The sequence below is a fragment of the Megascapheus bottae genome, chromosome 17, assembly GCF_031878675.1.
Source record: "Megascapheus bottae isolate mThoBot1 chromosome 17, mThoBot2.hap1, whole genome shotgun sequence".
NCBI classification, from domain to species: Eukaryota; Metazoa; Chordata; class Mammalia; order Rodentia; family Geomyidae; genus Megascapheus; species Megascapheus bottae.
In genome coordinates, this window is record NC_143525.1 from 26,399,878 (window position 1) to 26,414,869 (window position 14,992).

General features: G+C 44.4%; 1 protein-coding gene across 1 annotated transcript in view; it reads right to left on the bottom strand.

Annotated features, from left to right (window-relative positions):
* The window catches only part of Rap1gap2 (RAP1 GTPase activating protein 2), a 129,482-nt gene that overhangs the window by 33,753 nt on the left and 80,737 nt on the right, over positions 1–14,992 (bottom strand). Inside the window, exons 5-10 of the mRNA XM_090350397.1 lie at positions 14,359–14,391; positions 13,810–14,022; positions 12,759–12,862; positions 4,277–4,355; positions 3,842–3,895; positions 1,567–1,650 (exon numbers count right to left, since the gene is read on the bottom strand). Coding sequence (XP_090206523.1) covers positions 1,567–1,650; positions 3,842–3,895; positions 4,277–4,355; positions 12,759–12,862; positions 13,810–14,022; positions 14,359–14,391 — 567 coding nt within the window. The remainder of the gene's footprint in view (positions 1–1,566; positions 1,651–3,841; positions 3,896–4,276; positions 4,356–12,758; positions 12,863–13,809; positions 14,023–14,358; positions 14,392–14,992) is intronic.

Below are 14,992 nucleotides of genomic sequence, written 5' to 3' on the forward strand. Positions count from 1 at the left end.
CCAAAGACCAGCACAGGGCTTTTATGCAACAAATGTTCCTATGAAATATCCTCCGGCTGTAGGTTTGCAAAACAACAATCTGCCTAGGTTTTCCAAGAAAAGAAATTTATCTCCTAAGATCTCCCCCTACCCTGCCACTCCACCCACCCACTACTACAGCATCAGGTACACAAACAAAACACAGGCTGCCTCTCAGAGGTGGACTGTTAATGTGCAGTAATTAGAACTGTGCTGGAACACTGGATTGTAATCATCTTCTTAGAAGATCTGTTTTGGTAAATTTCACAAGTGAAGAACTTTAATTATGGGGTTATAGTAGTCAAGCTGTATGAATTTTTTTAATGTAATATGTGAAAATAATTAGAGTGGCTACCTGAATAATATCCCTTAAATTATAAGATTATCAGTACTGGTCTTTCAGAGCCTAAACTTACCGTATAACTAGCATTTTTAAGCAAACATGTATCTCTTGTGGTTTAATATTTTCTTTTTTTTTTTTTTTGCCAGTCCTGGGCTGGAGCTCAGGGCCTGAGCACTGTCCTTGGACTTTCTCAAGGCTAGAGCTCTACCACTTGAGCCTCAGCACCACTTCCGGCTTTTTTCTACGTATGTGGTACCGAGGAATTGAACCTGGGTCTTCATGCATGCTAGGCAAGCACTTTAACCACTAGGCCAAACTCCCGGTCCCCTGGTTTAATATTTTCACACAAGGAAATCTGCTATCATCTAGTCTAGAAAGAGATGGTCAGTCACGAAAAAAAAGAAAGAAAAAGAATTGGATTTTTATTCATTTGCTTATTTGCCTGGTAACTGAATATATATATATGCTGTGCCTGGCCCTTGAATGATTCTCATACAACCTATTCAAGGAGACATCAGTACATTTACCTGACCACTTTGCAAGGGATGTTAATAAATGTTCATTGTAGCAAACAGCAAAGATGGGAAGTCTGTGGTCAAATAAATATAGGAAAAACACTGTGTTCAAGAAAGTTATAGAGGTCTTTAGCTAGGGCATTCTTAGGGCCTTTAAAACATTTTTACATAGTAGACACACACACCACGAGTAGATTGCTTCACCAGCCTGGGGTCTCACAGAATCATAATTTAAGTAACGTTATTTGGGCTAATTAACCCCAAAGAATCATATGAGATGGAAGAGGTAGCAAAGGCATTCAAGTAACAACAAATTTCCAAAAGAGGGAATGTTTCCCAGTGTCCATAGTGTAAATACCTCCACTGTGGCTGATTTCAAACCACTAACATAATATCCCACTAACGACTGGAAAGTGGAAAGCAAGGAGAGAGCTTTCCCTCTGTCCCGCTCATAGATAAACAGAAGTGGAACAGGCAGGGAGAGCTAATCCTTCCTACACCATCACTATCTCAGGTCTTTTGGTAAGGAGTAACATTCCTCGATGACTCTGTTGTTTCCAATCCGATTCATACTTGTAATGTGAACACTGAGAATGTTTAAGAAACCTCCTTTAGATGCCTTTGCTGATAGCAGCGAGGGGGAGTCCCAGTGAGAAAGCAAGAGTGGCCATGAGGGTTCACTGTGCTTACCTGCCTCGCTTTTTGATAAATGACCCCAAACTTGAACGTGTTGTTCACGTCATGCTCATCGTAGGACACAATCATTTGAGAGGCCTGGAAAATGGAGGAAGGGGAAAACAATCAAGATGGTTATTAATTTGGAGGCAAGTGAAGAGGCAAACAGAAGGAGAAGCCCCCATGTTGGCCCAGATTAAGGCCGCGATGGGAGACATCCACGTGTGCAGAAAGACAGTGCCAGCAGGCAGAGATCAGAATGCCTTGGTTGGCTCCTAACATCTGGACTTGTCTAGCCATTTAACTGCCTTCACCTTCCTCCTCTGTTAAATGAAGAGGTGTATTGATGAGGATTCAGTGAAACAAACATAGAGTGCTGGGCACAGACAACTATTGCCAGTATCATCATCATCATCATCATCATCATCATCAACATTACCATCATCATCAACATTACCATCATCACCATCACCAACCTTCCAGAGCTAAACCAACTTATTGAGAAAGCATATTTGGGGATAACTGGAATATATTTCACAATATTAAGGTGAAATTCATCTGCCTATGAATTATGATAGGGAAAGAACAAACCAGGAGTAACTTGTTAGCTGGACTATACAGCCCATGTTTGGTTACCACTCACTGGCTCTCTGCGAGGTTCTCAGAAACTAAGCAAGTGACACTTCTTAGTGACAGCTCTCCTTCCTTCCCCACTCCACATAAAAGCCCTGCTCCCCAGCCCTGGAAAAAGGCCTCTACTCCTAGCTGGGATGAGCTGAACAGCTACCCTGCCAGAGAGAGGCACCAGGCCACAAGGACCTTCCAAAGAACATTCTTAATTCTGTAACACACACACACACACACACACACACACACACACACACACACACACACACACACACTATTTCAGCCAAATTCACATCCTAGCCAAACTCAAGCAATCCTTCAAATATAGAAAACACAAAAATACAGCTGCTCTCCCATTATTACAAAGGCTGGAGCTTTCCAAGTTAAAGACAGAATTACATAAACACGTATCACTGGGTTCTCATGGTGGATGCTATTTGACAACAAAAATTTCCAAACCTATAGTTTAGTTAGACCTTTCTGATAGGGTTCTAGTGTGTGGTGACACCTCGCTAATTCAGCTTTCATTATAAAGGGACGTCAGTCGGAATGACAGGAAACAGTGGAGTGTGGTATAGGACTGGTGAGTGCCCACAGATGGAAAATGGCTGCAAAAAGGCATCTGGAAAAAGAAGGGTTCTGTGCAGACAGGAGCTCCCCACTCCCTCCCCCCCACACACACATGAGTTCTGCCATTGCAGATACATAAATAGATGCTTTGGAGAGCATCAGGCCCAGCCAGGGACATAGCAGGCATTCATTTCAGGGATTCCGGATGTCCTAACAGGATGAGGGCCTCCCTTCCCTGCCAGGCATCTCATTTCATGGCTCCTGGTTGTCACACTTAGGACTCAGGGAATGGAGAGAGCGCTAGCCCCAGCCAACCTCTGCGGCCACGTCATTGGCCAGTGGGTACAGCGCTGCTCCTCCTTTCTCCCTCCAGCCCCATGAAGAAGCAATCGGTGCACAAGGTCTTTTCCTGTGGCTAATTTCAAGCAATTTTCCATCGGGGATGATTCAGGGCCTGTCATGCTGTAATTGTTCTTGAGTGGGTTTCTTTGTTGGTTTGCTGTTATCGCTCCTTCCTCACTCACACTCCTGTATCAGAACTGGGGTTAACATCCGGCCAATCTTACGGAAACTGCTAGCAAAGATTCAGCCAGTTTATTAAGTAAGGCCAGCAGGGGGCTATAAGGCCTTAGTGTTACAGTAACATGGTTTCTGAGAAGATGAGCTTTCTAGAGGGGTTTCTGTGCTCTGTACCATTACACCCCCTCCAAGCAGATACACACACACACACACACACACACACACACACACACACACACACACACGCATGCACACACAGAGATTCATACCTTGCTCCAGCATTGCCTCAAGGGGCTGCTACGAGGATGAGATGGAGCACACCTCTCTGTTTAGTGGGTCTGGAGAACCAGACATGCCTGAGGATGGACTCATGGAGCAGTTTGTGAAGAGGTGGGTAGGGAGAACAGGGTGGTTGGGGGGGGGATGGAGGTTTATCATGGAGACACCACAACTGCCCATCACCACATGTACACAATGCAGTGAGCTCCCCCATACAGCGGCTTCCATGACAGTCCACACCAATTGACAAAACCCTGGATGACTGGCAAGAAGGATATAGTAGGAAGGTTCTCACCTTGGGGTACAGGACTGGGTTGAATTTCAGCCCCACTGCATCATCACAGAAAGCCTGAGCAGGAAGAGAAACACAAGAGTTCGGGGACCATCTCTGTAGAGTCTTCAGAGCTCCTCTGGCCACCAAGAGAAAGCACCATGGGGGAGGGCACAGTGCACAGGCTGGGGCTTCCAACCAGGCTTGGCTGCTTGCTAACATGAGACCCGGCCAGTAACTAAGCTTTCAGAGGTTCCTAGTATAATTCCTGGAGCTGCTTCAGCCACAAGGATCAGTTAAGGAGGGGGAGGGAAGATGGAAGCGGCCCCCTACCACCATCCATCTGGTCAGATGCCAGGGAAAAGTAGCTTCCCTCTCCCCCTGGGCAGAGCCTCTATCCCCTCACTCCACAACAGCCCTGGGCTGACAGGGGAAGCCATCTTCTCTTCTGAGTTTTACCTTTGCAATCTGAGGGACGCTGGGCAACTTGCTCAGTCCAGCCAAGGGGATCCGCTCGTGCACTGTCTTCAGTTTGGACCTGTGCATATGGAGGAGGTGAGATGAAGGCTTCCACTCAATGCAGAAGGTGACCGAGGTCACTAGGGCTGTGGGTACTCACTGCAGACCTCTCCAGGGTGCAGATCTGCCACCTTTCACCCAACCCAGGAAGGAAGGAGGCATCCCTCCCCCCACCCACCCCCACACACAACATGGGTATCCCAGGGGAGGTGACACAAAGACCATGTCTGGTCAAGATGCTGCACCATGATTTTTTAAAAATTTTTTTGGCTTATTTGTAGAACTGAGTCTCAGCTTTTTTAGATCTATTTGGATTTTACCATGCAAATGAATCTGTATGAAAAGATAATCTAATATTTGAAAATCTGGATTGACTTAAAATATAAAGGGATTCACCATATAAGACTCTAAATTTAGCCTGTTCCCTTGATTCATTTAGCACATTATGAAAGTGTTGAGTTTTACTGAATGTTTCTCTGCATCTGCTTAGATAATCATATGGTTTTTTTTTTAATCTGCTAACCTGGTGGATTATATTTCTGTTCAGTCATCTTTGTGTGCGGTGGGTGCTCAGGATGTATTATTTTTAACATCCTGCTGCATTTAATTGGTTAATTGCTTAGATTTTCACATCCATTTCCAAAGACAACACCCACCTATTTTCGTTCTCTCCCCCCCTCACTCCCCCACCCTTGAACTTCTCTTGGCAGGTACTGAGAGCAAGGTGTTATTTCAGACAAGATACATTGCGGGATCGCTTCCAGGCCTCTGGAATGGCTTTTATAATACAGGGATTTTTCCCCCCTCTGACTTAAACATTGGTTATAACTCATCTGTGATATCTCTGGGCTACTCACTCTTTATAGAAAGGATATTTCACAGATGTATCTTTATAGAAAGATGCTTTACAATTCTTTAGGAGTAGATGTTTATGTTTTTTTATACCATGGTAGGTCAATTCTGGTCACTTAAGTTTTTAATGTAAGAATTGGTGTTCTTCATCCAGTTGTGTCCCTCCTCACTGCTGTAAATACTAGGGTTTCAGTAACTCTGTGTGTGTGTGTGTGTGTGTGTGTGTGTGTGTGTGTGTGTGTGTTGCTGAGGATCGAACTCAGGACCTCACAAATTCTAGGTAAGCTCTCTACCACTGAGCTGAATCTCCAATCCTTGTTTGTAACTTGTTTCTCTGTTTTCTTTAACAAGTCTTAGCTAGAGATGTACCTGTTTTATTCATCTCTTATCTTTTGGATATAGTGATTGTCTCTATTTCTTTTTATTTTTGCTTCTACTTCTCTTGCCTTTTTTTTATTTCCTTCCTCTGTTTTCTTCAAGATTTTTTTCCTCTTCTTTTCCTATTTTTCTACCCTGTACATGTACTCATTCAACTGTCCTTTTTTTTTTAAACCAGTGCATTTAGAACTATACATCTGTATATAAGTGTCACTTTAATGGCACCCCAACACATTCCAATTGGTACTTTCACTGCCATTTAGTTCTAAATATTTTACATTTGTAATATTCTTATTAGCCGATGAGTTATTTAAAAGATAAAAATTAAAAAAACACCTTTCCAAATGAGATAATTCCCCTTTGATATTTTAACTGTTGATTTATAAACTGTCTCATAGTCAAGAAGATAATCTATGTGATATTATTTTAAACTTACTGACTTAATACATGGACTACAGAAGAACACACAACTGAGTGTGAAGGTAAAATGAATCTCTCCTCCCAAACCCCAGAATTTCCTAACTGGTCACAAGAATGGCTGAGTAAGTGAGAGGTTGCTTAGGGGAAACATCCAGGAGAAGCAGGGAGCAAGAATCAGATTGCACTTGCTCCCAACACAGCTATCTGGGAGAGCAGGCACAACCAAGGATGCTACCCCGAAAGCACTTGCTCCACACCACAGGAAATACCAGGAGTCAGAAAGAAACATTCCCACATTCCACAAAAGTGCATCCTTTATCCTAAACGCCTTCCTTCTACGTTTTACTTCACCTGATTTTCATATTGCCAAGGCCAGCTTGCCAAGTCTAGTGTGCCTCTCATGGCTGGGTTTTTGTTGTTGTTGTTGTTGTTGTTTGTTTTTGTTGTTTTTTTTTTTTTTTTGGTGGGTCATGGGGCTTGAACTCGGCCTGGGCTGGGCGCTATCCCTGAGCTCTTCAGCTTAAAGCTACTACCCTACCCTTGAGCCAAGCACCACTTCCCATTTTCTAGAGGTGTATTGGAGATACAGCCTTTTGTACCAGGCTGGCTTTGAACCTTGATCCTCAGATCTCAGCCTCCTAGGATTACAGGCCTGAGCCACTGCGCCCAGCTTATGGCTGGGTTTTTAATTCAATATGATAGTCTGATATTTTAGTGGGTAGATTTAATCCATTTATATTTGTTAGAACTACTGACCCATTTGAAATAGCCTAGGGTTTATTTTTTCTGTTCTTTTCTCTAGTCTCAGAACCTTCCTTCAGTTCCCATCAAGGCTACTGATATGCTCAGTGCCAAGATGCCATTCCCATTCTCAGTCTGGTGTTCTGGCTCATCCCAGAAGCTTCCTGGCCCACCTTTCTGACCTTGGCCTTCCCTTTTATCCAAATCACAGTCCTTGCTCTAGCCAGAGTGACCACTGTGATATTTTCACTTCTGTAGCTCTCCAATTGCTTAGGATAAAACTCAAACTCCTAAGCCAGGCACGAGTGGCTCATACCTGCAATCCTAGCTACTCAAGAAGCTGAGATCTAAGGATCTCAGTTTAAAGCAAGCCCAGAGAGGAAAAGAAAAATCTGTGAGATTCTTTTATCTCCAATAAACTACTCAAATAAGCCAGAAGTGGTGCTGTAGCTCAAGTGGTAGAGCGCTAGCCTTAAACAAATGATTAAGGACAGAGCCCAGGCCCAGAGTGAAAGCCATAGAACCAGCAAAAACAATAAAACAATCTCAAGCTCTTAAACATCATGTGTACAAGGCCAAACTTTCTCTTACCTGTCTAGCACGACCTCTCAACTCTATATACATTCAAACCCTATTCCACATGCAAGCCATTTTGAATTTCTGTTCTTCCTTTCCATCTACCTTTTGCATTACCCAACTAGCCTATGGCAATCGAGGTCCATAAGAGGGTGAGCAAGATTTAGAAGAGGACTAAGAATATCTAAAGTAGGGCCTAAAGGTATAGTGCACTGACAGAGTGCATGCCTAGCATGCACAAGGACTTGGGGAAGAAGATAAAGAGGAAAAGGAGGAGCAGGAGGAGGAGGAGGAGGAGAGTATACTGATTGTTTTCTACATTCAAGAAACAAGGTGAGAGTGTATTACTCACAGTATCCCTACCACAAGACTTTAAAAGAGTAATACATTTCCTCATATGAACCATCCTTGCATTGCTAAAGAAGCTCTTTCTTAACTACAGTATGATTTTTGTTAATAGTCTGCTTAGATTTAAATTTTTGAGACTGATATTTTGTTTAAAAATTTGTCTATATCCGTAAAGAATACTGAGACCTATTTTTTTCTTTTTCTATTTTTTTCAACTCGAATTTCACTTACCCGATTTTTTTTTCAATGTGAATCTTCTAAGCATTATCAAATGAACTGGGAAGCTTTCCATACTCTTCTATTCTCCCAAACAGTTTAAGTAACACAAAATCTGTTCCTTTAAAGTTTAAAATACCTGCCTGCCTACCATCTAACCTAGAAACACTTGAGAAAGAATTCTTTGGGAACTTTTCTAATGTATTCCATAGTTATTGGTGCATGTGAGGGTTGATTTTCTTTTTCTTTTTTTTTTTTTTTGCCAGTCCTGGGCTTGAGCTCAGGGCCTGAGCACTGTCCTTGGACTTTCTCAAGGCTAGAACTCTACCACTTGAGCCTCAGCACCACTTCTGGCTTTTTTCTATGTATGTGGTACCGAGGAATCAAACCTGGGTCTTCATGCATGCTAGGCAAGCACTTTAACCACGAGGCCAAACTCCCGGCCCCTTCATTTTCTTTTGTTGTATTTTTTGTCTCATCTTGAGTTATATTTAATAATGGATATTTCCCAAGAGAGGAATCTGTCTCAACATTTCTAATTTAATAGCCAGAGACAAACATCCCATCCATTAATAATTATTAAATCTTAATATGTGGTTATCTTTTTACATAATTTTGCATATTTATATTTTCTTTTAACTATATTATCTTCCTAAATAGCTGTATCATTTTTTTGCCAGTCCTGGAGCTTGAATTCAGGGCCTGAGCACTATCCTTGGGCTTTCTCAAGGCTAGCACTCTAACACCTGAGCCACAGCATCATTTCCAGGTTTTTCTGTGTATGTGGTACTGAGGAATCACATCCAGCTCTTTGAGAATGCTAGGCAAGCACTCTACCACTAGACCACACTCCTAGCAATCTATATCATTTTGTTCTCCCTAATAGGACCCAAGATTTAACAAATCTGTTTTACTATATTTCTAATCTATTCACGTCTCTAATCTTTGTCTATTCCTTCCTCTTACTTTTTTAAGATAACTATGTTGATTATAAGAATGGCAGCTACCACTTTTGAGTAATTGTAGCTGCTCAAAATGGCACATAAGCAGGCCAAGTGCTAGTGGCTCACACTTATAATCCTAGCTACACAGGAGGCTGAGACATGAGGATCATAGCTCCAAGCCAGCAGAAACAGACAAATCTGATAGATTCTTATTAACTAGCAAAAAGACAGCGGTGCAAGTGTAGTTCAAAACCATTTGAATGCCAACTTTGAGCAAAAAAGCCAAGCAAGAGCAGGAGGATCTGAGCTCAAGCTACAGTAAGGCGAAGTTTAAGGAGGGGGGAGATCCACCGTGCTCAACAACTTTAAGATAGAGACAGTCTTTATCATATCACAGATGGGGAAACTGAGGCACAGAGCGGTTACTTCTGCTGTCAACATCACTTTCTTATTTAATAATAAATGTTTAGGCCGGGAGTTTGGCCTAGTGGTTAAAGTGCTTGCCTAGCATGCATGAAGACCCAGGTTCAATTCCCCGGTACCACATACATTGAAAAAAAGCCGGAAGTGGTGCTGAGGCTCAAGTGGTAGAGCTCTAGCCTTGAGAAAGTCCAAGGACAGTGCTCAGGCCCTGGGCTCAAGCCCAGGACTGGCAAAAAATAAATAAATAAATAACTAAATAACTAAATAAATAAATGTTTAGTTGTTAAGCTTTTGTACAAGTATATCTCTGAATGTAACCTATTAGTTTTTATACATGTCATTACTTTATAAATATTCTATAACTATGGCTTTGATTCCTTCTTTGACCTAAAAGTTACTTCAAAAAGAATTGGGATGTTTATTTTTAAGTGATTATGTGGAATTTTTATTGTATTTTCTTGTTGGGATAACATACAGAAGGGTTACAATTACATTTGTCAGGTAGTGGTACATTACTTCTTGAACACTGATACCCCTTCTCATGTTTTTCTCCCACTTTCTCTCCTCCCACTCCCTCCAGTTATGTGGGGTTTTTGAACCTTCTTTTGTTGTTAATTTGTTGCTTATTATCAAAGTAGAGGTGACCATACTCAGCAGTATTTGCTTTAAAATTAATTTAGATTTATCTTATGGTTCCCAAGTTCCTGAATCTACCTAGCTACTACCCACAAGATTTTTTTAAAATAGAAATTTCAAATAGCAATCCAAATAAACAAAACAACCAAGCCTTTGAACAAAAACTTCATAGCAAATAAAAACAAGGATAGCCAGGTATTGGTAGCTCACACATGTAATCTTAGCTACTCTGGTGGCTGAGATCTGAGGATCGCGGTTCAAAGCCAGCCCAGGCATGGAAATCCTGTGAGACTCTTATCTCCAATTAACCACCAAACAACAGAAAGCGGTGCTGTGGCTCAAGTGGTAGAGTGATACCCTTGAGCTGAAGAGCTCGGGAACAGTGACCAGAGTTCAAGTCCCACGGCCCCCCAAAAAATTATATATGTAAAGAGATGGCAGAGGTTATTGGCATGCTCTTCTCAGATCTGAGGTTGCAAAGCCAGTTGCTGTCAATTAGGAGGCACCAACTAAATAATTCTGAAGTCTATGGGGAGTGAGGAAGAGGCTGGGATAGCCATCACTGCCAGCCAGGAGGAATGCTATCTCGCATTTCTTCTCCTTTGTATCTTGTTAAGCCGCTGAGCCACGCAACCAGTTTTTCATGCCTGGTCTTCTATTTGGCCTGGCAGACACTCCAAGTGCATGATAGGTAGTCCAATATCCTAACTGGTATATATGCTTTCTCTCTGCCACCCTGCATGCTGGCTTCCAACTGGGGAGAGCAACATCTGAGCCTGTCTTGGGGATTCCCAGAACATATATTTCAAATATTATTGACCCAAAACAACAAAGGGGTTCATGGAGAAAGATTTCTGATATTCAGGGCTCCCTCTCAAAAAGATAAAATTCTTCGGGAATTCCTGTTCTTTTCTTTCCTACCTTTCTTCCTTCTTTCTTTCTGTGCCAGTAGTGGGGCTTGAAGTCAAAGACTGTGTGCAGTCCCTGAACTTGTTCATTCCTGCTTCCCTGCTACTATGTGAGCCATAGTTACACTTTTGGCTTCCAGTTTTATTTTCTTTTTTATAGTCCCATACTACATTGCTTCCTAAGGAAAAGGAATAGGTTCAACTCAGTATCACCCATGATTTGATCCTGTCCTATAGATTACCCTTCCCCAAAAAAGACGAAGTTTTTTTTTTTGTGCCTGGCATTTTACTAGCTTTCCATCCTGTTAAGCCTATTGGACAGGATGCAGTATCAGAAGAAGGTGCTTCAGTTCTGGTGTGCCATCGCCATCTTAATGAGAAATCATCACATGAAGTCTTTCCCTATGTCTCAATGAGAAAGGAGGAAGTTTTCTTTTCTTTCTTACAAGATAAAATTGCCTATACAGTCCAGGCTGACCTTGAGCTTGTGATCCTCTTACTTCAGGTCTAGATTACAGGCATGTGCCATCATGCCCAGCTCTAGCAAGTTTCTCATCACGAAAATAGAGTGGTGGATCCAGACACACATCCTATTTGGAACTGGAGATCTAGGTATTGCTGTTTCAGAAAACTGTCTCTAGGTATTTAAGGGATTCTTCTATATCTTGAAAGTACTATATCTAGCCCGGGTATAGTGGATCACACCTGTAATCCTAGCTACTCAGGAGGCTGAGACCTGAAAATCGCTGTTTAAAGCCAGCCCAGGCACTAAAAAGTATGTCAGATTCTTAACTCCAGTTAATCACCAGAAAACTGGAAGTGGCACTGTGGTAGCCTTGAGCTGAAGATCTCAGGGACAATGCCCAGGCCAAAGAGTAGGACAGTAGACTTGAGCTGAAGAGCTCAGGGACAATGCCCAGGCCCAGAGTTCAAGTCCTGTAACTGACCCCACTCACCCACACACACAAAAAAGAAAAATAAAGAAACTACCATGTCTACATGTCTACCCAGGTGAACCTCCACAAGGACATCTATTTTCTTTCTAAATAAAGAAGTGAACCAAAGTTAGCTGGATGCTAGTAACTTCTTCAAACTGTACCTCTCTTAACTCTCCCAGAGCCAGATTATATGTACTTGGTCCTTGGCACATTTATTTTAAAATTTGGGCAGGAAAAAATGTAATTGCTCTTTTTCAAGAACTTTCAACTAGTTCGCACAAGTATGGGCTAGGAGCTTGGTAGGTTCACAGCCATCTACTAAACACCTTGGTCTTCCGGCTTCTCCCCCACACCCCCAGTTAGAGACAAACAAATAAGACAAAGACTCCCTTGGGCTTCCACAGCATCCTGTGAAAATGACTGCTATAATACTTGTGACACATATTAAAATTCTGTTTTTCTCTCTTGCTAGGATTATAAGCCTTTAGGGAGCAAGTCTGTCATCATTGTCCCCAGAACCTACCCCAGGAACTGGTCCAAAAGCTCAGGAACATGTTTTAGAACACATTAGGTGTGTCTGATGGAAACATGTTCCAGTTATTGCCCTTGAGGAACTCACAATCCATAGAGAGGCGCCCCAGCTGGAGCCATATGCCAGGACTCTCATTGTCAACATTGCTGTAACTCTGGAGCTCAAACCCCACCCCCATCAACAGACACTTTGGACCCACCTTCCTGATCATGTGGTCACCAAAGGCCATGTTATGGCCAACCCCATCCTGAAACCGGGAGCTGTATTCGGCTTGATGAGCTCCTGGGTCCTGCACTACTGAGAGCAACAGCAAGGGGTCTCATCCAGGTGACCTTGGGAATCAGACTCTGGCAGGATCACCTGGTCACACATCTCCTGGATTCCAGAAGGTCAATCCCTCCAGCACACCCAGACAAGACTGGTCGGACTGGTATTTCTGCCCACTCTGCCCCCTTGGACAGCAGCCTCTACTGGAAGAGGCACAGCCTCTATCAGCCCAACAGCTCCCACCTGAGAACAATCCGGAGGTACTCCATCCCCTCAGCTTCCTCACACTTGACGGACAGGATCAAGTTCCCCAAGCTGCTGCCGGTACAGTAAAAGTTTAGATGATCCTGGAGATAGAAATGAGGTGTATGTGAAGTGAGCCTCCAGACACAGTCTCCACCCCTTCCCCATCATCTCCTATACTAGGAGGGAGAAGCCCCACAGAAATGAGGAAGGGAGAAGTGTGAGGTGCTGTTCTGTCCATTGCTGCTGCTGCTGGTAGTGGGAGTGGTGGCGTGGGGAGGGGCTGGTTGTGATGATGGTGGTGGTATTGATAGTGATGGTAACCGTGGTGGTGATTATAGTTATGGTTGTGATAATGACGGTAACTGTGATCATTCACACTCCCCAGATAGGAAATCTGTGTGTGGCCGCAGGCCATACATTTGGGGCTCCGTCCCACTTCTGTTTGGATTCTGAAGCTCACCACACACCGCCCCTACTTTTACACTCCCAGGAGGAGTCTTCACCAATCCAGACCTCCCCCAAGTGGGGGGAGAGGTTCTCTGAAGTAGGGGGACCCTCAAAGGCTTCCTGGAACCCACCCCAAGTCTGCCAAACCACAGTGAGATGCTGGGGTCTTCACTGTAACCAGAACTCCCGGGGGGAGGGGTCCTAGCCACTCTAGGCTAGAGAGTTCAGACCTCTGCCCTCGGGATTTAGGGACTCTAACAAGTCTAAAGGACAGAAATAGAATTTTGTCATCGTGAGACAATCAGCGGCTCATAGCACATCACTCAGCCCGGGGCCTCAGAGGACTCACCTGAGAGAGGATGCAAGAGATGTGTGTTGTGCAGATGAAAATGGAGACACTCAAGGTGGGGACAATTCAGACCCATCCTACCCACCTTTGCCCCCCATTACCCATCCATTGCTTGATGCTAGCCGTGGTGGTTCCAAGGACCCCTCACAGGGGCTCTGCAGTACTCCAAGGATACGGCCAGTCATTCCTCTTCACCTATGACAGAGGCCCCCCCCCCCCCCGGCTCCGCCTGGCACTGCCCCTAGGTCTCACCTTCCCTAGGAAGTGCCTGCGGTAAGCCCTGGCTTCGCCCTTGCACTCGAGCTTATAGCCAAATGTGTTGGGGCTGAGACTCTCCTCCTCCTCCTCCTCACAGACACTGCTGCCCAGCGATGTTGGAGTGCCTACGTTCTCCGGGTCCTCGATCCAGTAGCCCCCAAACTGGGGCAGGATGATCAGAGGGTAGGGGCCTCCCTTCTCCACAACCTGGAGGCAGAGAGAGGGTCTTGCTCTGCAGCCTGTTCTGGGGTTGCCAGGGGAAGAGAGGCCTAGTCGTAGCCCCACCCACCTCTGAGGGGCTCTCGGGAGGGAAGCCTGGGATTTATGGCCAAGGACAGTAACATGAGTCTCATCTCTGAGCCCCACGCCATCTCCAGCTTCACAGCTGACCCTGTAGCCCCATGCTTGCGAAGTCCATATGGGTACCCCCTTTTAAACATGGAGAAGCTGAAGTCACCAAGATGAGAGGACAAGGTTCCCTCCTAAACAGGGCTGGGAAAGGAGACTGCAGTGCAGCTGGCCAGAGAGGGGAGGGAATCTCACCTCATCAATGCTGGGGTACGGGATATAGTCATCCTGCAAGACAAGCCATATGACACTGCCATTAGTCCCAGCATTGCCCATACTGTCTGGTCACTGTTTCTCACCTGTACTCTCCCAGGTCTGGGGGAGTACACCACAGGCCTAGTGAGGCTGTACCATGCATCTGGGGAAAGCATACAAGATGGAAGGGCAGCCTAGATACAGCTCTGAATCTGACTTTGGTATCCACTGAGCCCCATGTTCTCCAAATGGACACCACCAAAATGCAAATGCAATAAGTGAAAGATACAGCCCTTGTCGCCCCAGTGACACCAGGTTCTTACCATAGGATGCTGGAACAGAAAGAGGACACCTAGACACCCACAAGCAGCCCTCTCCGGGTAAAGTAATCACTTCTAAGACTATGTCCTTGGGCCTTATCCGTGCCATCTTATGAGAAACCCCAAATCCAACACCCCCAAACACCACACAGATGCATGCACAGAACACAGGGGAGCCAAGCCAAGCCCATCACCAGGTCTCATCCAAGCCACTCCCCTCCCCCTACTTCCCCCACAGCCTGCTCAGGAGAAGCATTGAGCCAGCACCCTATGCTGCCCACCAGACACGAGTCTAACAAGAACACAGTCACTTT